The sequence below is a fragment of the Pteropus alecto genome, unplaced genomic scaffold, assembly GCF_000325575.1.
Source record: "Pteropus alecto unplaced genomic scaffold, ASM32557v1 scaffold8, whole genome shotgun sequence".
Classification (NCBI taxonomy): Eukaryota; Metazoa; Chordata; class Mammalia; order Chiroptera; family Pteropodidae; genus Pteropus; species Pteropus alecto.
Window position 1 is genome coordinate 2177372 of NW_006494609.1, and position 24876 is coordinate 2202247.

The 24876-nt window shown below is 36.1% G+C and overlaps 1 protein-coding gene across 3 annotated transcripts in view; it reads left to right on the forward strand.

The window, feature by feature from the left end:
* Positions 1 to 9271: 9271 nt before the first annotated feature.
* DNAL1 (dynein axonemal light chain 1) overlaps positions 9272 to 24876 on the forward strand; it is a 37228-nt gene continuing 21623 nt past the window's right edge. The window contains exons 1-5 of one of the 3 annotated variants that reach the window (XM_025042075.1): positions 9332 to 9380; positions 13903 to 13941; positions 16723 to 16822; positions 17928 to 18037; positions 20817 to 20872. In XM_025042075.1, the coding sequence (XP_024897843.1) occupies positions 16820 to 16822; positions 17928 to 18037; positions 20817 to 20872 (169 nt within the window). In that variant the 5' untranslated portion in view covers positions 9332 to 9380; positions 13903 to 13941; positions 16723 to 16819. Of the gene's footprint in view, positions 9381 to 11376; positions 11396 to 13902; positions 13942 to 16722; positions 16823 to 17927; positions 18038 to 20816; positions 20873 to 24876 lie in introns of those variants that run through there. The other 2 variants (XM_015599749.2, XM_006925428.3) reach the window with 2 other exon arrangements.

Sequence of the window (24876 nt, forward strand, 5' to 3'; positions counted from 1 at the left end):
AGTGTTGGAGGGACCTCTTTAAGAAGAAAAGACATGAATCAAAAACAGGAATAAAGAATGGTAACAACTACATTCCTATCAATGAGTACCTTAAATGGAAAAGAATTAAGTGCTCCAACCAAAAGATAGAGTAGCTGAAAGGATAAGAAAACAAGACCCCTACATATAAAAAGGAAGGGGATGGAAAAAGATATTGCTTTCATGGACCTAGAAGGTATTTAAGTCAGACAGAGAAAGATAAACTGTATGATTTTACTTATATGCAGAATTTAAAGAATAAAAAGAACGAACTAATCAAAAACAGACTCGCAAATATAGTGGATAATTTGGTGATAAATAGAAGGGTGGGCAGTTTGGGGGGCTGGGAGAATGGGGTGAAAGGTTAAAGAAGTACGAATTAGTAGCTGATGGATGGTCATGGGGATGGGGAGCACGGCATAGGAAATGCAATTAGCGTTAATACATTGGGTAAGTAGAGGGTCAGGGAGGGAGTGAGCAATTGGTGGGATCATTCTTACTAACTATATAGATGTCTAACCAATGTACTATATACTTGAAACAAATTTTAAAAATTAAAAAATAAAAATTTAAAAAGAAAGCTATGGAAGATATTCTATCTTTTCAGGTAGTGCATGCAGAGATGCACTAAATCCAATATTCATGGCCACTATAATGATGGTTTGTGGGGGCAGAAGTCAAAATATCTTGATCAGTTTTTCCAAAACTGATTGTTAGCCATATATATTCTCAGGGACTTTAACAAGTACTTTTCAAAGAAGGTAGGGTTGTTGTATGGCTCTCAACAGGAAATTCTTGGTCCAGTGACTATATGCTTTCAGTGGCAAATATTTTCAATACACAAATTAGTATACATGACAATTATAATGTTATTTATGGAATAAGCAGGATAAGATATTTTAAAATGAAATTGATTCCAAAAATATTCAAGATTTATATATGCATCTTTCTTGTTTGATAGCAATTTAATAGAATGAATAGAATATTTCACCTGAATTAATTAACCTCATTTTAATTAAGATAGAATTCTATGGTAGCAAACAAATCTTACATATATCAATACATTCTCCATCATAAAAGGTTCAAGTAATAGATAAAATTAAAAATCCTCTTATTACCCAATCCCAGACTTCTCCCAGGAGTAACTACTGTTACCAACTTAAAGTGTACCCTTCTAGAACTATTTTGATGCATGTACATATAAATATTTGTATGAATGGAAAAATATGGTTTTATTTGAGGTGTTCAAAGTCTTTTCTTAAAAAAAAAAAGTCGCATAATGTAAACTTTTTTCTACATATAAAAATATACACTGATACTTATTCCAGGCCACAGGACAATAGAGATTATTTCCACAATGTGTACATCAGTAGTGCTGCCTCGTCTGATACGTGTAAACGTTAACCTTGATAGTCTTTCTTAATCCCAGGCAAAAGCAGTTTCAAAGAAGGAAAGGAGCCTAGTACACATAGCTTCCTTTCACCAGGTTTAGGGAACAGTGTCCTCTGGTGGCCAGTGAGAGATTTCTCTAGCGAAGGCGACCGGCTGGCATTCTTCATCAGAAATCATTAACTTATTCCAGTTACGTCGAGTGGTAGGTTCGGGATGAGCTCCTACCTTTTTCAGGCGGACCCACCACAGGACCTCCAAAAGCGCGACCGACCCAAGGGCCCTCCCAGGTCGCACCATCTTGTCAGCCTGAGCGGCGCCCCAGAGACCAGCCCAGGACCTCTTGCCCGTCCCGCCTGCTTTTGCCCCGCGGGCCCCCGCCCCTCCCTTGTCTCTCCTCTTCCGCCTGCCTTGCCCGACTCCTCCCAGCCTTGGCCTGCCCTGCGGCGACCTGTCCCGTAGACCTAACTCTCCGTCTGGCAGGCTCCAGGCCTCGTCTCTTTGGCTCGAATCAAAGCCCCGAATATCCCGGAGCCATGTGGCGGGCGGCTCCGGCCGCGCTCCGAACCCCTGGGAAATCCTTTCGGCTTCGGAGGTCTCTGTCCACATCGTCCCATTTTTCCCAAAAGGCCGCGACCTTGACCATCACGCCCAAGGCTGGGCTGGCCGATGAGCTCCTGGATATTAAAGTGGAAGGCTTAGGCCCCAGGGAGCGGGTGACTGCGGGCATCGGCTGTTAGCTTCCACTCGCTGGCCGAATATCAGGCGGACCGCCGCGGGGACTGGATCTGGCCAGGGACCAGGCTCTGGGAAGCGACTTCACGAGTGTGGAGCCCATGGGGCTCCCGTGGAGCCTCACGCCAGCCGGCTCGGAGGATCACTGCCTCAGCCAGATGTTGAGGGGCATGATGAAAACCCTTCTCAAAGTGGAGGTGACCGTCCACCAAGCTCCCCAGCAGCGGGCGGTGCCGCTGGATCCGGCGCTGGCCTGCGCTCAGGTGCAGCGCTGGTTCTCCAGGCCCGAGCTGCGCCGCTATTGGCTGCAAACCCGCCGCCTGCGGGGCGTCTTCCTGCTGCCCCCAGGTGCATGGGCCTTTCCCCTTAGAGGGCCTTGTAGTGGCTTTAGGGAATAATAGAGTTATAAAAACTGGATTGCTTTGCTAGCTTAATTTGTCATCTGAAAACAAAGCGAGCACCTTAATTCTTTTATTTTGTCGCCTAAGTGGCGATATTCATTCCCCTAAACGATGACTGGGATTTAAATTTGATCTGCTTGGTACCTCTCTTCTCCCACCTGCCCACCTTCCAAATTCCTAGTGCTGCAGACACTATTCCTTGTGAAGTATACACCTTTCGGGTTTGCTGTACAAAGTATAAAATTGCTGTAAATTTTCTAGCGTTAAATACTTTTGGCTTATCTCTAGTAGGCAGAGCTTTGTGTTAATTTTTTTCCATTATTATTTCTTGTAACAATGATGAGAACAGTGGTTACAAATCTCTTTCATTTTTATCTGTTCAAGCTCCAAAGTGATTGAAATCCTATTATATTGTTAATTCTTTTATACCGACTTTCTATTAGGATAAAGATGATATTTTTGTTGTTATCCAACATCTCTAATACCTTGGAGACCTTCACCATGATGATCGAAACTGTTTCATTGCTCATTTCATAGATCAAAGAACAACTTTTTTATATATAAATGAGGAAACTGGGGCCTAAAGAGTTTTAACCAAACCACACAGCTAGGTTAGGTGATGCTAAAATCGGGGTGTAGTAAAACTTTCTGAGCTCCAAACTCTGACCTTCATAAGCACAAGCTGAGTGAGTGAAACAATGAGTGAAATAATTAGGTTTTTTTTATTTTTAAAAGCCCAGTCTGGTTTGCCCAGTATGGTTTACCTGCTACTCTCAGCTTCAGGATCTTTAGGAACAAGTAAGAATCCTCCAAATGAGAGATTTTGGGGGAAGGGTGATTAAAAACAACAACAAGAAGAAGATCCTAGCAGATTTACACACTGGGAATTAAATTACTTAATTAAAACATCTTAATGAATCCTCAGTCATCTTAACGTGGTAATCAGATTAGTATTTTGAAGCCTGTGGTTGGAAAACTATTATCAGAATAATTTGAGGGTCTGTACGTTAAGTCTTTTTCATGGCTTGCATTAGGCTTTCTGAAACTAATCTTGAATGCAGAAATGCTGGAGATTTATCTAATTTTAAAAAGAACATCAAGGTATGCAGAGATATTTGCATGTTAAGAAAATCACCTCATAAAAATCACTGCCTTAACATGTACACCCTAGCTTTCACTTTGATAACTAGATGTGGCCTAACTTGTTTCTAGATTTGAAAATTTAGAAATGGCATCTGGAATTGGAATTTTAGATCTCTTAATTTAGCTTCTATCTTAATGCTCTCACATTTTATTCTGTTCTTATCTGGCACTTTTAATTGGAATAACACAGAAGCATATTTCTGAAAAATAGCAGGAGGCTGAGAAGTTATTCACTTGGAGTGGTGAATGAATAAAATAATCTCCAAAAGGAATGTTGAAAGAGAAATAGCAGACCAACGGTAGGAGGATATTAGTTTGATATTTTACTATACATATTGTTCACTTTATAGTACACCTTCCTCAAACCTTTAGAATAGTTTAAACTTTGTTTAATTATAGATTTTGGTGACTCTGATTGTATCTTCAGATCATTGAGAAGTAAAAAGGCATTTTAAAGTTGGTTGTCTTTTTTTAATGAGATGTTATACTTTCATAACTCAAAGCCTACAGAACTATTTGCTTAGATTTATACTTCAAAACACATTCCATATCTTCATTGCTAATTTTTTTCTATTTCCCAGTGATTTTCTCATGGAGGAAAAATATAAAAACATTTTTATATATATGGCTTCAAAATATCCTAAACAAGTGTCTATTTCAACCACAACAATAAACCTATTTCAACCAAAACAAATGTTTTCTTTTCAAAGCAAGTAGGTGGATGTTTAAGAAAAAAAATATATAAATTATGTAATTAAAATTTGATTTAGAAAATGTTAGCTGGATACCATAGTCCATTAAATGTTTAATCCCCTTTCCCAGTTTATAGGAGATGGTCCTTTTCCTGGTGTGATTGATATGTTTGGTGATGGAAGGTTAAATGATCTTGAGCGAGTCTCCTGGCTTGTCGAGGTTTTACTACTCTGGCTTTGCCATTTTTTGGCTATGAAGATCTACTACCAATCATGAAGGACTTAAATTTAGATTACTTTGAGGAGGCAGCTAAATTTGTGTAAAATCACCCAAAGGTAAGAGGAATGCTAAAGAGAAATGTGTTTAAAATGAAATCATTAGGGCTGGGAGAGAGTGAATAAAGTGGTGCTAATGTGTTGGAAAATATCTATAACTATTTGAGTGCATTAACGAATGAATGAGTAAGCTATCTGATAAATACATACAATACTTTTCTTTATATTGAGGGCTTTGTGACCCCATTAACAATCATACTTTTTTTTTTCTTGCTCTTTCTTCTTGTTTGTCTTCTTTTTGTTCAGTCTTCAGGTCAAAGGTCCAAACATTGGCGTGATTGGCTCTGGCAAAAGGGCAGAGTTGGCAATTTCCATGGCTAGCTTCCTCCCAAACTTAGTTGCAGTTGTAAGCATCAATGGCTGCATCTCAGCTTACATATGGTAGATTAATCCTGCCAGGACTGCTTTTTAACCTAAACTAAATATCTGCTACTGATTCAAGAGTATATGATGTTAAAGAAGCACTCGAGGACCCCTGGGATCCAACTTATCAAGATAGATGTAGCCCCCTAGAAAAAGCCACTGCTCATTTTCTTTTTATTGTTGGAAAAGATGACAGGCATTGGAAGAGCCCTGTTTATGCTAACATAGCTGGGAAGCACCTCACAGAACATGGGTAGATAAATTTCACTCTTTTAAGCTATCCTAATACTGGCCACAGACTAGATCCTCCTTACAGCCTTTTTTCTCTGTAGCCCTGGATACAGTATTGGGGGTGCCTGCTTTGGGAGGTGGGCAGCTCAAAGCTCATGTTGCTGCTGAGACTGAGTCTTGGAAGAAGATCCTGGAGATTTTGCATTTGCGTCTAGGGTAAAGGCTTACAGACTAGAGAGTTAAATTTAGAATATGCTCAGAAAAAATCAGGGGACAGATTGAATATTTTTGACAAATGACGACTGAGATCTAGACTCCCTCATGGCATCTGCAAGCTTTTAAAGAAGTAAAAATACTCGCTTCAAGTTCATGAGAGCCTGTAGCTTTGGTATTATTCATGTCTCTCATGTTTGGTTTGTTTGAACTTGAATTCAAGGTAACTGCTAAGTGAAAACCAATTTTCAATCTACCATTTACTCACTATTCACACCTACCCTCCCTGTCGCCCTCTGTACTTTCAAAGATTTAAAAAAATTGGTAAATAATAATTAGTTTGCTATACCTGTCTCAGAGTTTTAAAAACTATTTTGAACAAGGTGAATACATGAATATAGGCCCCTGGTTTTATGATGAGGAACAATTGGGCTATGATAATTTGCTCCTAATAGCCGGAGGCTGGAATAAATTCTAACAAGATGACTTGGAGGCTAACTGGTGTAGACTGAAGCCATAGAATCCTTTCTACTGTTAATCAGATTTTGATTTTTTTTCTAGTTGCCAACTGTTCTAGGATCTTTAAAAAAAGTTAGAAATCCTAAGATACTGCTTTAAAAATGGCAACCAATTACTGAGAAATACTCTTATTTTTTATAGTTTCCTTACCTCTGTATTTGTACTTTAAAAATCTTTTCTTTATACTTTGTTTCAAAAATATATTTAAAAATAGGCAAATTCCAAGTTCTAGTCCCATGTAGACAGTGTAATTAACTGAAAGACAGATCATCCCTTCTACCCTTCTACCACCCCTACCAAAAATTTAATTACAATTTGTAGGGTGAGACTGAACTTATTAAAATAATTTTAGCTGAAGTTCTGAGTTTTGATTCTAAACTTTAAAAATATGTGTGGAATTAGATGTTTATATAATGGTATATAAAACGTATTTAGTCATCAAAGTTTACTACTGCATGACAAGGAGGAAGTAGAAGTAATGTTCTGAGTGAGCATGAAGATAGAACTATTTATTAACGATATTTCATCATTAATATCAATTTTTTATGGTGTAATCCAAAGTTGAGTAAAAGGAATGCTCTGCTGAATTGAGATATTTTTAAGCATTAGATTCCCATTATAGCCACATCAACAAAAGTGGTAAAGATTTTGGCGGATAAGGAAGAATTTTGGTTCAGAGAGGTGCGGAGGTGTGGAGATCTGAAAAAATACTACAAGAACAAAAGTTGGGTATATTATGAATATACATTTTTATTTTCTTCAATAACTTGACCTTTTCCAAGTTTTATAAATGTGATTAAATTACCTTCTCAAAATAAAATTTATTTCTTATTACAAAATTTAAAACATCCACATTATAGAACAATCAAAAAATAGACAGGCCAAGTGAACATTGTATTAGTCTGCTCAGGTTACCATAACAAAATACCACAGACTGGGTAGCTTAAACAACAGAAATTTATTTTCTCAAATTTATTTTCTCACGGTTCTGGGGCTTAGAAGTCCATGATCAAGGTGCCAACAGGGTTGGTTTTGGGCGAGGCCTCTCTTCTTGGCTTGCAGATGACCATCTTCTCACTGTGTCTTCACATGGCCTTTCCTCTGTGCAAACGACTCAAGGTACCTGTTCATCTTCTTCTAAGGGCACCAGTCCTGTTGGATTAGGGCACTACTCTTATGACCTTGTTTAACTGCAATTACCTGTGTAAAGGCTCCGTCTCCAAATACAGCCATATTGGTGGTTAGGGCTTCAACATATGAATGTTAAAGGGACAGAGTTCAGTCTGTAACAAACGCTAAACCTTCATTATATTCTTTTAGTTTTCTTTTGTATATATGTGTGCACTATGTATAATTTATTTTCCCTCTTTAATTCCCCCCTCCTTCCACCCCAACCTATGGATGTTGCCGTTTCCCACTTAAAAACTGGATCTCTGAAGGCGGGGCATCTCCTCCGAACCCAGGGCCTGGTGCACCAGCGGGCTAGGAGGGCCAGGCCCACAGTCCATGGCTCCACCTAGGGTGTGAACCCAGGACCTTCTGCGTGTAAAGCATATGTGCTAACCACTACACTATAGAGCCACCACCAACACTATATGTAATTTTTAAGAGGATCACACCATTTTGGGGGGTAACTTGCATTTTAAATTAACACATCATGATTATCTTTGCATGTGAATAGTTGCATTGCTGCAGGAAGCGACACCCGATGGAGGAAATTGGACGCTCAAACAACTTTGTTAGAGGAAGGAGAATTTACTGGCCAGCGGAGTGTGTGGGGTTAATAACACCAAGCACAAACTCGCTTCAGTTAGATTTATTACAGTTTATATACCTCTGCAGTGTCCATGCAAGGGGCGCGTGATTCCTTTGAGTCTTCATGTGTGCCTCACGACTCAGGATGGGGACGGGGAGCTTCAGATGGGGAGCTGCAATGGGGGAGAATTTCCAGACCACTGGTCTCACAGGTTGTCTTGTAGAATCCGCGACCTTGGCATTATCAGCACTGTTATAGGATTCTTGAACAGAGAGACAGGATACTGAAGCTATAAGCAGGAAGCAGCACTTATTAATGCCAGCACCTGCTCAGCCAATTCCTATCCAAAAGCTGAGCCCCAATTGTAACATAACAGGCAGTTTTATACAGTCTTACTGTTCCTACACAGCTACAGAGATAAGGAAGAACATTAGTTGGTTGGAAAGCCATGAATCAACAGATTTAAGCTGGAGAGTCCTTGAGCTGGGGGAGGAAGCTATGGGAAAACATGTTAGCTAGTCCTGGAGGTGGGGAGAGGACAGTTAGGAATGGACTTTAACTGGCTGAGTAGGTCATTTCTGCAAGCCCTTTGCTTTGCATTTTTCAAATGCCTTCTCTCTTAGCATTTCAGCAACATTTTTAATGGTAGTATATTCTTTCATTGTTTAGCTGTTCAATAATACCAATTCTTTTTTGTTGACATTTGGATTTCTCTCTTCTTGCTATTAAAACTTCGAACATATATCTCTGTACACTTGTGTGATTATTTCTTCAAGATGAAGTCCTAGAAGTGGAACTGCTGGGTCACAGAGGTGCAAAGTTTTTAAAGCATTTAATACATATTGCCAACTGTCCTCCCATAAAGGCTATCAGTTATAGACAGCGTATACATGTGTTCTATTTCTCCTTATCCCTAGCACCTGAATATATATAAAATGAGGATGTTATTTTCAATTAATGAAGTTTTCGTACTTCATTATCATATCTATATCTATATCTATATCTATATCTATATCTCTCTCTATATATTTACATGTTTTGGCTAATTTGAAAGTTGGGGGTAAAAAGACATCTCCATTATGTGAAACCTATTTTCTGTTTTCAGCTGCCTCTGGCTCCCTGGAGGGGCTTGGGACAGGTAACTGAAGAAAGTCGGCCTAATTTAGCTCCGGGCATCTAGAGAAGAGGCGGAAGGGCAATCTGCAGGGAAACAATTTTACAAATTCTTTTATGGGAAAGGAGATTGTAATAGGGAAGTTTTACAGTTTTAAACTTTCGGCAGGACGTCATTCCAGATTAGCTGAAATTGCTTTCGGTAAGGTAAAGCACATCTGACCACTCTGCGCGGTTACGATCTCAAATCCTGAGCGCCACGCTGCAGCCCCTGGGGAGCGAATGGCAGCGGAGCAGGAGGACCCCAGCGGCCGCCAAGCAGTCCCACAATGCCCCGCTCGCCCCACCTTGAGGGCGGAGAAAAAGGACCGCTCCTGGGATAGGGATCCGCGAACGCCAAGAAGTGCGCACGCGCACTGACCCCCGCGGGCCCTAGCAACCAGAGCAGTGACAGTAGCAACCGCCAGAATGGTGAGTACCTTCCAGGCCTCGTAGCCAAAGCTGAGAAGAGATTAGAAATGGAAAGGGTGACTGTGGAGTGTTTAGGGCTGGAAGGGCGGAGGGTGTCCTCGGACAGCGGAAGGGAGCGGGTAGCGGATGCTGACCCCGTGGAGTCAGAGGCCTGGGTGAAAGAGAAGCCCTGGCACCGGGTGGTCAGGGGTGAGGGCGGCCTGGGGAGGATCAGAGGTTGGCTTAATGTTGAGGGATTTTGGCAAAGAAAGGAGAGGTGGGCAAAGAGCAGGAAATTCTAGAAAATGCAGATTTGAGTGGGAAAGGTGATGGAAGGGAGAGTGTGAATAAGGATATCTCTTTACGTAGAAGTAATTACCCCCGCTGGCGAGGTGGAGGGGGGAGCTGTTTATGAGGGGTGTGTGTGTAACACCGACTGCAGCAGTATTCGAAACCTGTGATGTGCCCAGGGTGGCCTCTGGATGACTGTGACTGCAGTTATTAGGTACCATTGTAAAACCCACTCTGATAGAATGTATTAGGGTAATGTTTCTCAAATTTCAGTATGCCATAAGTATGATTTTAGTTGGCTTTAGTACTATGAACTTGTTGGAATGCAAATTATGAAGTTTTAATATCATCCAGAGGGCTCAGGAATGTGGATTTTGACAATGCACCCCGTTATTCTAAAATTGGAGAGCACCCCACCACACTGAGAAGTGCAGCCTTTGCTTTTAAATCTGTAAGCGGTCTATCCAATCAAAGACCTTTGTGAAGTAATGATTTTCAATAGTGAAGTACCTATTGATGCTCCTCAACTGCTGCTTAAAATGCGCACTGTTTTGCTTACATACTTGGCAGCTACAACTAGAAGTTTGAAAAGGGATGTTGTTGGTTAGTTACAGACCCAGCCACAGTTATTTATCAAAGTATATGATTGTCCTGCCGGATGGAGATGTTTATGAAGAATAGTTATAAGTAGTTGTCTTCCTTTCGTGATTCCAGTGCTGCTTAAATGGGCAGAGACTGAGCCCAAGAAATTGAAGTGATGAAGAAGTCATGCCCACGCTCAACCAAAAGTAGTTTTTCACCTGCTTTCCATACTTTATTCCAAGTCATTTAGCCAGTACCACTGCCAAGTTAAGTAAAAAGTTCTGGAACCTAGGTTTATATTCAAGTGAATAAATAATCAGGTCTAAATAATTCTGAAAGCATTAACCATGAGAATTATTGAAAATCTTCAAATAGAGAATCAGTACCAGTAATTAGATGAAGCTAGCTGAGGCTGCAAACTGTTAGTTCTGGGACCCCCCAGAAATACAGGCCCACATAGTTTTTTAATTCTAAAAAATTAAATTTTAGTGTCTTAAAAGTGGTCCTGTTTTACATCAAAACCTAGATTTCTGGCTTCTCTGAAAAATCAGAAATAATCTATTTCAGATACATTTTTCCCCACATTTTCGTATTACTGAAATATGAAGGTGCCATATAATTGGCAGCATCTTTTCTTTCTTAATGGTACATAAAATGAGGATGTTATTTTCAATTAATGAAGTTTTCATATTTGAAGAAATGTGATATTAGGGTAGTTCTTGTCCCAAGTCTCACCTACCAGTAGTTTTCTAGAGCCAAATAAAAGCTCTCTATATGGGCAGCTTTACCTATTAATGATGTCCAATGGTTCTTTAGGCCTTTCAGTTTTAGATTCCTGCTATCTACAGGGAACTAGTGACCTTATAAACCAATTTCTAGACACCTAGATTGCTTCCAACATGGAAGTGTTCTCATGTGTCTTTTTATGAACCCACACAAGGATTTTTCTGGAAAAGTAAACCCAGGAGTGGCATTGCAGAGTCACAGGGTCTATGCATACTTAATTTATCTTAATTTAATTTAGGCACTGTAACTTTCTAACTCTTGCCAATCTGAGGATGTATTTTAGTATCCCATTGTTTTACTCTGCAGTTCTCTGATTTTCAGAGTCCAGAATGTTCACCATATTCCATGGAACCTCCATTGCGTTTCTCTGATTTTCAGTGAGTTTGAATACTTGATAGTATTCTTGTTAGTCATCTCGATTTTAGTTTTTGTGAATTTTCTATTCATGTTTTTATTTTTGTCAATATTAGTCTTTTATTGGTTTTATATGGAAAATATCTTCTCCCAGTTTTTGTTTACTTTGTCAACAATGTTCTTCACTTGTTGAACTCCAGTTCGAATATTTGTTAGTTTATCCTATTGTATTTTCTACATAGATGATCATTTGCACAGTGTTTTTATTTCCTCCTTTTAATCATGCCAATTTGTATTTCTCCTTATTATCACATTGATAAAGATCTCTTGTATCATGTTAAATAATAGTAATGATAGTAGACATCTTAATGTGTTTGGGATCTTAGAATACTTTTAACATTACCTTTCCAGTTTGGCTCACCTTGATCACCTTATTTAAAATAAACATCCTCCATACACATATTTATGTATCCTGATACCTTTTACCAAACTCAGCATTTTCTTTTCTTTAGTAATTGTATAATTTATTTATTTTTAAATTATATTACTTACCATCCATCTCTTGCCAATAGATGTAAGTTCCATGATGGCAGAGATCTTTGTTTTGTTCATTGGTATATCTTAAGCATGTAGATACATGTTCGTACATAAGTAGATACTCAATGAATATTTGCTGAAATGAATAAATTTATCCGTTAAGTATGGTTTTTGTTATAGCTTTTTGGTATGTAGCTTTTATCAAGTAAGAATTTCTCTTTAACTCTTAGTTAAAAGCTTTTAATATCAAATGTAGAACTTTATCAAGTGCTTTTTCAGCATTTATTGAAATAAATGTGATTCCCCCCTTTAATCCATTAATAAACGATTTACATTTATAGATTTTTTTGTTAAACAATCCTTATGCTCTTGGGATAAGCCGTTTTTGATTGTGATCATTATGACCATTGGCTTTGGAGATCTAATACTATATTGAGACTTTTCAAATCTGTGTTGAGAAGTAAAGAGACCTCCTTATCTGGTTATGACATCAAGTTATTCTAGCCTCAAAATAAGTTGGTGGCTTTCCCTCTTTTTCTGGTTTCTGAAACAACTTGTATAACAGAGTATCTGTTCCTTGAAAGCTCGGTAGAACTCACTTGTAAAATTATCTCGGCTTGGAGCTTTACGAGGGGAGGAGGAAGGTAGATCTCATTGATTATCTTTTTAATGTTTTAAATAGTTATTGGTCTATTCAAATTTTCTGATTCCTGTGACAGTTTTGGCACTTTTCTCTTTTTTTTTTTCTAGAAATGCATGCTTTGTCTAGGTTTTCAAACTTATTACCATATATTTGCTTATAATGTTTTATTTTTAAAATCTGTTATCTGTTATTTTTCCTTATTCAGTCTATATTTTTAATTTGTATATCTCTCTTTTTTGCTCAATCAGGCTTGCCAGAGATTTAAGAACTAACTTTTAGTTTTATTAATCTCTTTTCCCCTATATTCTTTTTCTCAGTGACTTCTTCCTTTGTATTTCCTTCTGCCTTCTTTGGATTTGCAATTATGTACTTTTTCAAATATTTTGAATGCTTAGCTTATTTGTTTTCTATCTCTTTTTTTCTCTTCTGAGGAAATAAATGTAGCTATAAATTTCCTTTTAAGGGTTATACATATTTCTCAAATTTTGACATTTTTGTCTTTTATTTTATTATTTTACTTTAATTTATAGTTTTCTTTTAACCCAAGGGTTATTTATTAGTATGTCTTTACTTTCTAGACATAATGATATAGACCTTTAAAAATTTCCTTTTGTTTTTTTGGGGGGGGTTCTCTCTTTTCTTTTTAATAAACTCTAACAATAATAATCCAAAGGATGTCTTCCTTTGCTCATCTTTAAAGTTTTATATATCATAATAAATTGAATCTAAGATACTATTAATTATAAGATGCAACGTTATTTTATGTTCTTCTAAGAAAGAAAAATAAGAAGTTGGAATTAAACTATGACAGTTTCCTATCACTTAGAATTTTTATTTTGTACTTATTGACAGTTTTTAAAAATGTATTTAGGCACATAGACTTTTATTATATGTACTCCTTTGCAAACATAAAACGGAATATATGTATATGAAATCAAATGGTTAATGTTTTTCTAAAACTTTACCACTGCCACCTGGCCACTCCAACTGTAAATTGTTCCTGGTTGCATTCAAATTTCAATAATGTTAAAATGTAAAAGAATATGTAGATCTTAAAATCAATGAAACAAGATATATTTTAATATCAAGTGTTGAAAGCTATATAGTTTTTGTAATCCAAGTAGGAGTGACGTATGTGAGCATTACATCATGCTTTCCTTAATTTTTCTGAGAGGTATTTAAATAAATCATTCTGATTTCAGGAAATTAAAACACACTCTTTTCATATAAGGTCTCAAAGAAAGTATTAACCTTTTTAATGGTAGATATAAAGACTAATAATTATTGCATGAGAATTGAATCAACATATTAAACCAGTAAGACAGCCTTGTTTTTCTTTCTCTTTTAAAGGCAAAAGCAACAACAATCAAAGAAGCCTTAGCCAGATGGGTGAGTATATGAGTTTTTACTTCTTTTAGAAACCATACAAGGAGAAATTTTGGATAGTTATTTAAAACTGACCATTCAATACAAGGGATCTTCGTGGTATTGGAACTGTTTAGCTATCTTAACTGTCTAGGTGGAACCTACACAGATGATAAAGTCGTATTGAACTTAATAGACACACACAAACACACTCATATGTACAAATGCTTACAGGTAAAATTGGGAAAATCTGATTTAAATCGGTGGATTGTATCAATATTAATATCCTGGTGGTGATATTATACTATAGTTTTAAAAATGTTACCATTGCAGAAAACTGGGCAAAATGTACAGGGTATCTCTATGATGTTTTATAACTGCAGGTGGATCTTCAAATGCCTCAATAAAAATTTCAATTAAAAAAATCTGACCACTGGAAAATTTAAAATTTAAATAGAAAGGCTGATTCATTTATTGCTGTAGGATGACTGGAATCTCTGTGTTACAGTACATTTTATTTTTCAACTTTATCATCATTACACTTTGTCATTTTCAAGTGATAGATTGGTATGTGTTGTGGATTATCTAGGCTTTAGACAGATGATGGTTTTAGCCTCTTGGAAGTTAGAACAGATATCCAATGTGGACAAACAAAAATTACACATAGACAACCGAAAAGACCTCAAATACAAATACTAAAGTGATGCTCACCATCACTGATCATCAAGGAAATGCAGATGGAAACCATAATGAGATATCACCTCATATCTATGAAAATGGCTATGATCAAAAAGACAAAAGGTAAGTGTTGGCGAGGATGTGGAAAAAAGGAACCCTGTGTACTGTTGGTGGGAATGTAAATTCGTATAACCACTATGAAAAATAGTATGGAGGTTCCTCAAAAAATTTAAAATAGAACTACCATATGATCTAGCAGTCCCACTTGTAGATATATATGTGAAGAAAATTAGTTCACTATCTTGAAGAGCTATCTGTACCCCCATGTTCACTGCAGCATTATCCACAAGAGCCAAGACCTGGAAACAATCTAAATATCTATCTATGGAATGTTATTCAGCCATAAAAAAGGAAATTCTGCCATTTGTGGCAAATGGATGAACTTTGAGAGCATCATCCTAAGTGAAATAACTCAGAGAAAGATAAATATTGTATGATCTCACTTACATGTAGAATCTAAAAGAGCCAAACTCATAGAAACAGAGTAGAATGGTGTTTGTCAGGGGTTGAGGAGTGGGGAAAATGGGGCGATGTTGGTCAAAGGGTACAAACCTTCAATTATAAGGTATATAAATTCTGGGGATTTAATGTACAACATGATGACTATAGTTAATAATACTGTAATATATTTGCAAGTTGCTAAGAGATCTTAAATGTTAGCACAAACAAATAATTGTGTGAGGTGATGGATGTGTTAATTAACCTTATTGTGATAATTATTTTACAATATATACATGTATCAAACCATCAGTCACACACCTTAAACTTATACAAAGTTATAATGTTAGTTATATCTCAATAAAGCTGAAAGAATACTAAAGTATATAGTAATATTAGAAGGGAAACTGCATTGTAAAAATATGCATTAAATATAAACCAATATTTTAATAAACATTCTATAAAGTTTGAACAGTTAATTCAGCATTATAGATCAAATTTCCATAGAGTTTATAGATAACTCCTTAATTTCCATGCCCAGTGATAAGTTATTTGTCTATGTCATCAATAGCTTTTTGCATACTATTATATCTTTTGCTTTTGTAACTGGGATTTGAATAAAAAGTCTTTCAGGAGACTTGGTATCTAGGGAAAATAGACGAAGAAGATAAGATAATGAAATATTTGAATTCTTGTTTTAGTGCTTATAAACTTTGTACTCTAATTGCATTTAAAAAACATTTCTGTTTGATTGCTAGAAAATGTGTTTTGTTAAAGAAAAAAAAGAATAGAATAGGCTTAGATTTTCCTTGAATTGGATTTTCGAACTTCATTTGATTTACTTATAACAACAAATGATTGACTTGTTTCTTTGTTTGTCTTTGTAATCTATTTCTAGATTTCAATGTGACCATAAATCTTTGACTTTAAGATTATTTGAAGACATCAAGCTCACTCACTGATTATGAGTTCATCATTTATTGAAAATCTGCTAGGTGTCAGTTTCCCCTCCTCTAACCTACAAATTTATGGCACAAAATAACTAATGAGCGGATGCGTATTAGATCTCTTTCTTTCAATTGATTGTATATTTTTTATTATTGATGTTACGATTTGATTTTTTAAAAGAAGCCTCTTTTGTGTCTTATATTACACTAGGTTATAGAAAACATAGGAAGGCAAAGGAAATGGTCAAGCTTTAGGAGCTCCCTGTTTTGTTGGCAAGGTAGAACTAACTCTAGGTATTGTGGTACTTAGAAAATATTATTAGGTATCGTATGCTAGTAATTAAATTTTAAATTGCATACTTAGTACCAAAATTAAACTCTAAGGTAGAATTTAGAAGTAAATTATTATAGAACAAATAGTCTTTACCTCAGCTGTGGTGCAAAGAGAATATCTTCAAAAATTCTTGGCATTTTGGGGTTCTAGCTCAGACTGAACTGTATATGGAAAAAGATAGATGAGACAATAAAGAAAACAGTTGATTATACAGTTCTGAATCTGATATTTAAGGAAAGGTTGTTTTAGGGACAAGAATTCTTCCCAAGAAATTGTTTTTGTTATTGCGTTTTGTTTTTGTTTATTGATTGATAGATGTTTAAGGGATTTTATTTTATTTTTTAACAGGCTCAATTCACTTTATTTTTCTTGTATAAAATTCTGTGGTGGCCACAGCTGGATCCCGGGTCCTCTGCACAGAAATTCTGGTGTGGGTCATTACGAGATGGTCAGTGAATTCCTGCGAGGGAGACTTGGCAAACACGGTCTCCTTCCAGGGGTCAGGGGTGGGATAGCTGTAGGTCTTAAAGAAGGCATCAAACGTGGCTGTGGCAAAGTTGCCTAGGGTGGCAGTGCAGCCCCTGGCTGAGGTGTAGCCGTCCACGATACCAGCTTACCAACAGCATCTTGGGCACAGGGGCTGAGACAATGCCAGTGCCCCTGGGGACAGGGACGAGGCACATGGCACAGAGCCACAGTGGCCAGTCATCTTGCAAGGAATGATGTGGGGCTGCAGATCTTGTTCCCCCAGCTTCGCCTCACAGGGGCAATGGAGAGCTTAGCCAGGATGATGGCCCTATAGATGGCAGTGGCTACTTCCTTGGAACACTCAACACCCAAACAGACATGTCCATTGTAGTTCCCGATGGCGACAAATGCCTTGAACCGAGTCTTCTGGCCACTGTGGGTCTGCTTTTGCAACTGCACAATTTTCAAAACCTCATCCTTGAGAGATGCCCCCAAGAAAAGGTCAATGATCTCAGATTTCTTGATTGGCAGGGAGAAGAGATAGATTCTCCTCCAGGGGCTTGATCTTTATGTCCTTGACCAGGTGGCCCAGCTTGATGACTGGGATCTACTCCTTGTCCTTGGCCTTACCTCTGCGAGCTCCATAGCCATGGCCTCACCCTGGCCATGGCCTTGGCCACAACTTCTACTCTGGACGCCATTGCCAAATCCTCAATGCAAGCTGCTGCAGCCTTCCATCCCAGGGCCCCCTGGGCCTCCGGGGCTTCCCGCGATACCGGGTCATCCTCTATTTGGTGTTCTTTCAGAGAAGAAGCAAGGGATTTTAAATATTAAAGATATTCAAGTTATTTTATTTTCATCATTTTTCCCTTTAGTTAGGACCTAACGATGAATTATCTGAGTCAGCCATGTAGAAGCCTAGTTATCAGGGCCAGTAAGTAAATGTTTTCAGTAAGTGAACCATAAAGAATGCACAGAATTATTAACTTCTAATAATTGCTTTGAAAAGTCTTGGGAAATCTTGCTTTCTTTAGTTCCACATGACAATCAGGGATCATTTTCTTCCAAATCAATTTTTGTCACAGGAAGAGAAAACCAGTCAGAAGCCATCCGAAGCCAAAGAGATAAAGCTTTATGCCCAGATTCCCCCTATAGAGAAGATGGATGCATCCTTGTCCATGCTTGCTAATTGCGAGTAAGTTTTCCTGTCTTTATTCATCCTTCTAGTATTGTTGTTAAATTTCTCTTCTTTTTATAAATACACAAACTAGAAAAGTGTTTTCTGTGATCTTCACTTTTTTTTCCTTAATTAATTTCCCTTTGGCAATGAACAAACATAAAAGATTATTGGTTTATAAGATTTTAATAGTGTAATCCTGTGCAATACAATATATGTTTACAGTATAATTTTTATAATTTGCCAGGAAACTAGAAATTTCCTTGTTCTTGAAAGAAGTTAAATAATATAAAATTATTACTCTGTTATAAAATCTAGTATTTTCTCTTATAAAATTATCCACTAAAGTCAGTACTATACTTACTAGAGGCCTAAGAGATTGTTTTTAAAAAATTTTTTCAAATTATAAAAATATTGTAAAACATCTAGAAAATATAAAAAGCACAAAGAAGGGGATTTTATATCAACCAGATATAAAATTGCACCACCTTTTGACATCCATCGTTAGCATTTTGATAAAGAGCTTTCTAATTGGGACCAAGTTACACTTATTATTTTATAATCTTATTTTCCTATGACTTTTAAGTATCAGGTCTATATTAATTCCTGTTAACTATTTTCTAAATATTCTGCACACTTTTTAGCAGAGTTCTGTGGCAGTTTTCTCATGACACCTTGTAACCATGCTCTCAGGCTGCAATATCTCTTATCAAGGCTGTGGAATGTTATAGAAGCACTTGGGATTCTTTCTGATTTCTTCACCCTCTGTTTTTCTAAATGTGGTCCCCTGACTACCTACATAAGAATCTCCTTATGCAGGAGGTAAACCCCACTCCACATTTATGAAACAGACTATCTGCTGATGAAACCTAGGAGTCTGTATTTATACTGAGCAACTTGGGTGATTCTTAGACACATATTTGTGAACCTATGCATTAGACTAATTAATATGTCTTTGAAATTAAAGGGAAAGGCAAACATATTTAGTTATTGTGTGTAACCTGTCCTTTGTGATGAAAGCACAGAGAATTACGTACAAATCTACCTTAGATGTTTTTTTGGCTTCAAAAGCATGATTTCCAAGAACATTATTTCAAAGTGGTCAAATACCTTTTTATCATAAAGCATGATTTTTATCATAAAGCATTTCAAAGGGAAATATTTGAGAAGGGTTTTTACCCCATACCGAAGTACCATGGAAACTGCTTAGAAAGAAAACCTATTCTTATTTTACCTAACAGTCTCTTTGGGCAAGTTACCCAAACAACAATTAAAAAACTATCCCCCAACCATATTCTCAGATTTAAGAAACTCCATTTTTTACTAGTAATTCTTGCGAGAGGGGATTATTAGAAAATATGCAGATTTGACCAATAATTTACACGGAACAGTAATTGATTTTGCTGTTTCAAATAAATCAATGACTAATTCCCCTTTGCGTCAAATCAGAAAGGATGTGATCACGTGTGCTAGAGTCAAATTTTGGGAGTTTTAAGTTTGGCTCTGCCACTTTCTGGCTATGTAATATTAGGCAAATTGCTTAACACCTTTGTGCCTCAGTTTCCTCATTTGTAAAATATGGATAACAATAACACTTATTTCATAGGATTGTTGTGATGGTTAAAATAGATAATACGCGTAAAGTACTTAGAATACTGGGAACACATGAAGAATTTAATAAAATTAGCTTTTATTATTTTTTTGCATGAAATTTACTTAGTAAACATTTTGTCAAGAAAGGAGGACTACGAATGTGTAATTATGCTCCCTTTAAAAATTTGTTTTTATGTAATTAAAGTATGTATAGAAAAAATCTAGATAAATATATACTAACTATTAAAAGTATCTTTGGAGGAATGTCTGGGGTAGTTAGGATTACATATGACTTCTTACAATATACATTTCTGAATGATTTGTATGAGAAAATAAATATCTCTATAATTGCATATATATAGCTCTGCTTTTTACACAAAAAGGATCATATAAAATGTATTGTTCTGCTAGAAAGTATCTTTGGAGGAATGTCTGGGGTAGTTAGGATTACATATGACTTCTTACAATATACATTTCTGAATGATTTGTATGAGAAAATAAATATCTCTATAATTGCATATATATAGCTCTGCTTTTTACACAAAAAGGGTCATATAAAATGTATTGTTCTGCTAGATGGTTTTTACACTTAATTACATATCACGGACATCTTCCCAAGTTGGCATTTATAGCCTAATCTCATTTGTTTTAGTGGTAGCATAGTATCTTATTATTTGTTCCTCAGTTGATGGATGTTTATAGATTTTCCCCATTTTTTTTTGCTATTACTGTAATATAACCAATAATCTATATGTGTGTATGTATATATATGTATGTGTGTGTATATATATGTATATATGTATATATCTATAGATATATACATATATACACATATAGATATATACATATATACACATCTTTGGCATTTCTATTTATGTTTTAAGAAGATGTATTCCTAAAAATGAATTACTGAATCAAAGTATGTATGCATTAAAATATTTAAAAAATAACACCAAATTGCCCTCAAGAAGGTTTTTTTTAAATTTTCTACAATAAGTATATATTAACTTTTGTAATCAGAAAAAAAGTACGAAGATTTCAAAATGAAGGAATACATGCCATGTCTGAGGGGGAAAAAGGATTCATTGTCAAAAGGAAATATGACTTATTAAATATTATCTCCTTTGGATGCTTGAAAAATAATTTCTGATATACCATTTACATTTTTTTATATTAATTCAAGTTTTCCTTTGTTCTTTTAAAGGAAGCTTTCACTGTCTACAAACTGCATTGAAAAAATTGCCAACCTGAATGGCTTAAGTAAGTGATCCACGATAACAGATGGTTCTTAGATTTTCTAGTTATTAGAAATAATATTCCAGAGAAACTACATAATCCAGAAGCTGGCACCTGTTTTAACCACAATAATTGTCAGATAACAGAGAGAATACATAAACCATCTGTCTTAAGTTTGATTATCCAAAGAAAAGTGCAGATGCATGAGACTTGCATATTTTAAAGACATTTTAAAGCTTTTATAGAATTAGAATTGAGATATCTTAAATAAAAAATCAGATTTCTTATTATATATTTTTGGTCAGATTTGTGTTTCGTATTTATTATATTTAAAATTTAATTCCTCGCTATCCTTTTTTTTGTTCTTTGTTATTGACATACCTACCCAGTTGGCAAAGCCTCTGACTCCTTGAGTTAGTTTCCTATGACAGTTGAAACTTGGTGGCTTAAAACAACAGAAATTAATTCCCTCACAGTTCTGAAGGTCAGAAGTCCGAACTCAGTTTAATAGAGCCAAAATAAAGGTTTTGACAGAGCCATACACTCTCCAGAGGCTTAAGGGGAGAATCTGTTCTTTCTGCTTCTAGACTTTTATGGCTGCCACGTTCCTTTGCTGGTGATTACATCACCCCAATCTCTGCCTCTGTGGCCATATTGCCTTCTCTTTTTTTGTCTGTCAGTCTTTCGTTTTTGCTGGTATCTGTGATTGCAGTTGGGAAACACCTGGATAATTGAGGATTCTCTCCCTATCTTAAGATCCCTAACTTAATCACATCTACAAAGTACTTTTTTCCCATATAAGGTAACATTCATAGGTTCCAGGAATTAGGAGTATGCATCTTTTGGTGTTGCATAATTTAGCCTGTCATATCCCCGCTTTACTTCCCTCGAGCCCTACATCCAATTTCATCACTAAGTCCTATTTATTCTTTGCAAGAGCTCTCAAATAATTTGTTGCTTTTCCATTTTCAGGAGCTACAGTTTTATTAGGATCCTAATCATCTCTCCTTTAGATGGTATTTATCAAATGTTTTTGACTACTTTCTACAATAAGAAATACATTTAAATTTATGAATCAGCACATATATTCATATGAATACACATATCAAATTTACATATGAATTGGAATAAAGTAGGTTAAACAATATTTAATAGCATAGGTTCCAGTATATATTTTTTTAATTTTATTTTTTTAAATGTTGTCACAACCCACTAAATTGATTTCCCACAGTTTGAAAAACACTGTCTTAAGACTTTGTAATAGCCTCCTAATTGATCTCCTTGTCTCTTTTCTTTCTGCTCTTCAGTTAACCTGCAGCACTGATACCAGAGTTTTTTTTTCTAAAAATATTATTCTCATTATCATTTCTCCAGATCAGAGACCTTTAATGTCTCCCCTTTGCTTAGTAAAGACCAAATAACTTAATGTTGTATTCGGAGTCTTCAAAAGCTTGAACCACACCCAAACACATCATTCTTTTTTTAATGATTTTGTGCACTTGTTAACGCAGTGCTTTTCGTTGAGAACATCCCCTTCCTCTTGTAGGAAAATACTACAAGAAACAAAATTAAGATTAAGAATGCTGAATTTAAATGTTATTTCTCCCTTTAAGGACGTCTCTAATCTCCATCCCCCAATTACTCCTTCTGTGAGAGCATTTATAATAGTCTGTCTTGGGTTATAATAATTACCTACTTCATATAGCTATCATGAATAGTAAATCAGTTAGTGTATATAAAGGACTTAGAATAGTACCTGGTACATATAAATGCTCAAGAAATATTATTCATTTATTGAGGAGTATGTTCTGTCTACATAATGAGCTCCTTGGGGGCAAGCATCACATCTTATTATTATTTTTATCTTCCAAATCTCCATTTTCCTCAGTACCTTACTCAAAGTTGGCATTCAGAATTTATATAGTTCTGGGGAGGAAATGTTTACTATTAGAGCTGTACATAAGATGACTCAATTTATTCCAGTTTTTCATTGACTCATTAAACAATTTGAGATGTTTCAATTTACTTTTTGCTTTGTCTGTAATTGTAATAACTTGCTTACGTGAGACTAAACTGGCGACAGTATTTATCAATACAGATAATATACTTTTCGTAAAAGCATGAATATGACTAGTGAAAATGGATAGCCTTCTATATAGGGCTGGCAATGGGTTTTCACTCACATTTTAACTTTGGTTAACTGGTGGTGACTCGGGAAAATGTATTAAGAGTCCCAAAATTCAGTGAAAAAGAGTCTGTCTTGGGTTATAATAATTACCTACTTCATATAGCTATCATGAATAGTAAATCAAGAGTACCTTGATCAAGTAATGATGTCTGATGTATACATGGAAATGAAAGAGTATAGGCATTTGTACCATGTTTTTTTGTACTCGACTCATCTTATTTTAGTTCCGCTTGTAACAAATAGTACTCTGCAGCCTATGACCAGGAATAGTTTATTTGTGATTAGAAAGCAAAAAGAAGCCAACTGATCCATATGAATAATTGAATTACAATGCTACTTTGCGTCCCACCCCTTTCCCTTCATGAGCACTGTAGTCTTACCTATTCTGCTATGGTGAGAGGCTCTAAAATAAATAGGTATTCCTATTTAACAGCAGGTTTGTAAGGCAGAATAACCCTAATGGCATTTTATGTTCATTGTACCAAAACTGCGACTGAAAAACTGCATGACATCACTATGTTCAAAACTGTGACTAAAAAACTATACAGTGTGAATATTAATAATCTCATATTAAAGATTAGAAAATAAATTTTGTTGTCTCGTATCTTTGGTAAAATATAGCTATACTCCTTTAGTTTACTAAGTAAATAAACATGTAGTCTTAAAACACTTTTTTTGATTTTCATCAGGACTTTGTATGAAGAAAAAGTGTCCTTCTGGTGGTGCTCTATTTAGGCAGCACATAAAATATGGAAAGTATATAATTGTGTTATGTTAGAACACTTAATCTATTAACTTTGATATTATAATTTATTTCCCTATACAGCAATAAATATGATTTTTTTAGCTTTTTAGTCCCATTTTCATGTGCATTTTCTTGAAAAAGGAGTTATATATTCAGTTAGATATTATTTTTGAAAGAGTTGCATATATTTGTTATCTCCAATTTCTGAGGTTGTTTCTCAGTCTTCATCTTGCTTGACCCATCAGAGTATTTCGATATGGATGATTTATTTCCTCTTTGAAGCAACTTTAATATTTGGCTTCTAGGACACTGTTCCTTTCTTCCCCCTTCATTTCCTCCTGTCTTTCCGGCTACTTCTTCCCAGTCTCATGTTCCCAGCTTTTAAATGCTGGAATACTCTAGGACTCAGTTTTTGGATCTCTTTTCTTTTCTATCTTCACATACTCCCTAGATTATTTCTTCCAGATAATGACTTTACTATCTATATGCTGATGGCTCCTGAATATTTATCCCTAGCCCAGGTATCTCCTCTGAACTCCAGATTCACACATTCAGTTGCCCAATGTTCTCATTGGATGTCTGGCAGACATCTTATGCTTAACATGTTTAAAACTGAGTCCTGATATCCTTCCCCAGCCCCAGCTAAACTAACTTCTATTGTGTTTGTCAGATAACAGATAGCTCCATTCTTTCAGTTACCCAGGCCAAAATCCTCTGTAATTTCTTGACTGCTATTTCATACATACCCTATGAGGCCTATTATCTTTCTAATTTCATCTTCTATTACTCTCCTCTCATTCTCTCAGCCAGCTTCTTGTGTTTTGTTAACACTTCTGATGTGGTCCTGCTTCAAAGCCTTTGCATTTGAAGTTCACTCTGCCTGTAAATGTTCTTCCTCCAGATATCCTCATGGCTAGCTGCCTCACTTCCTTTGAGTCTTTATTTAGAAGTCACCGTCTATCTAAACTGTCAACTGCTACCAAACCCCTGACATTTCATTCTTTTAACCTTTCTTTTTCTCTTTCACACTTCTCACTATCTAAACTACGTATTTATTTTGTTTACTATCTGCTGAATGTTAGCTCATGACAGCAG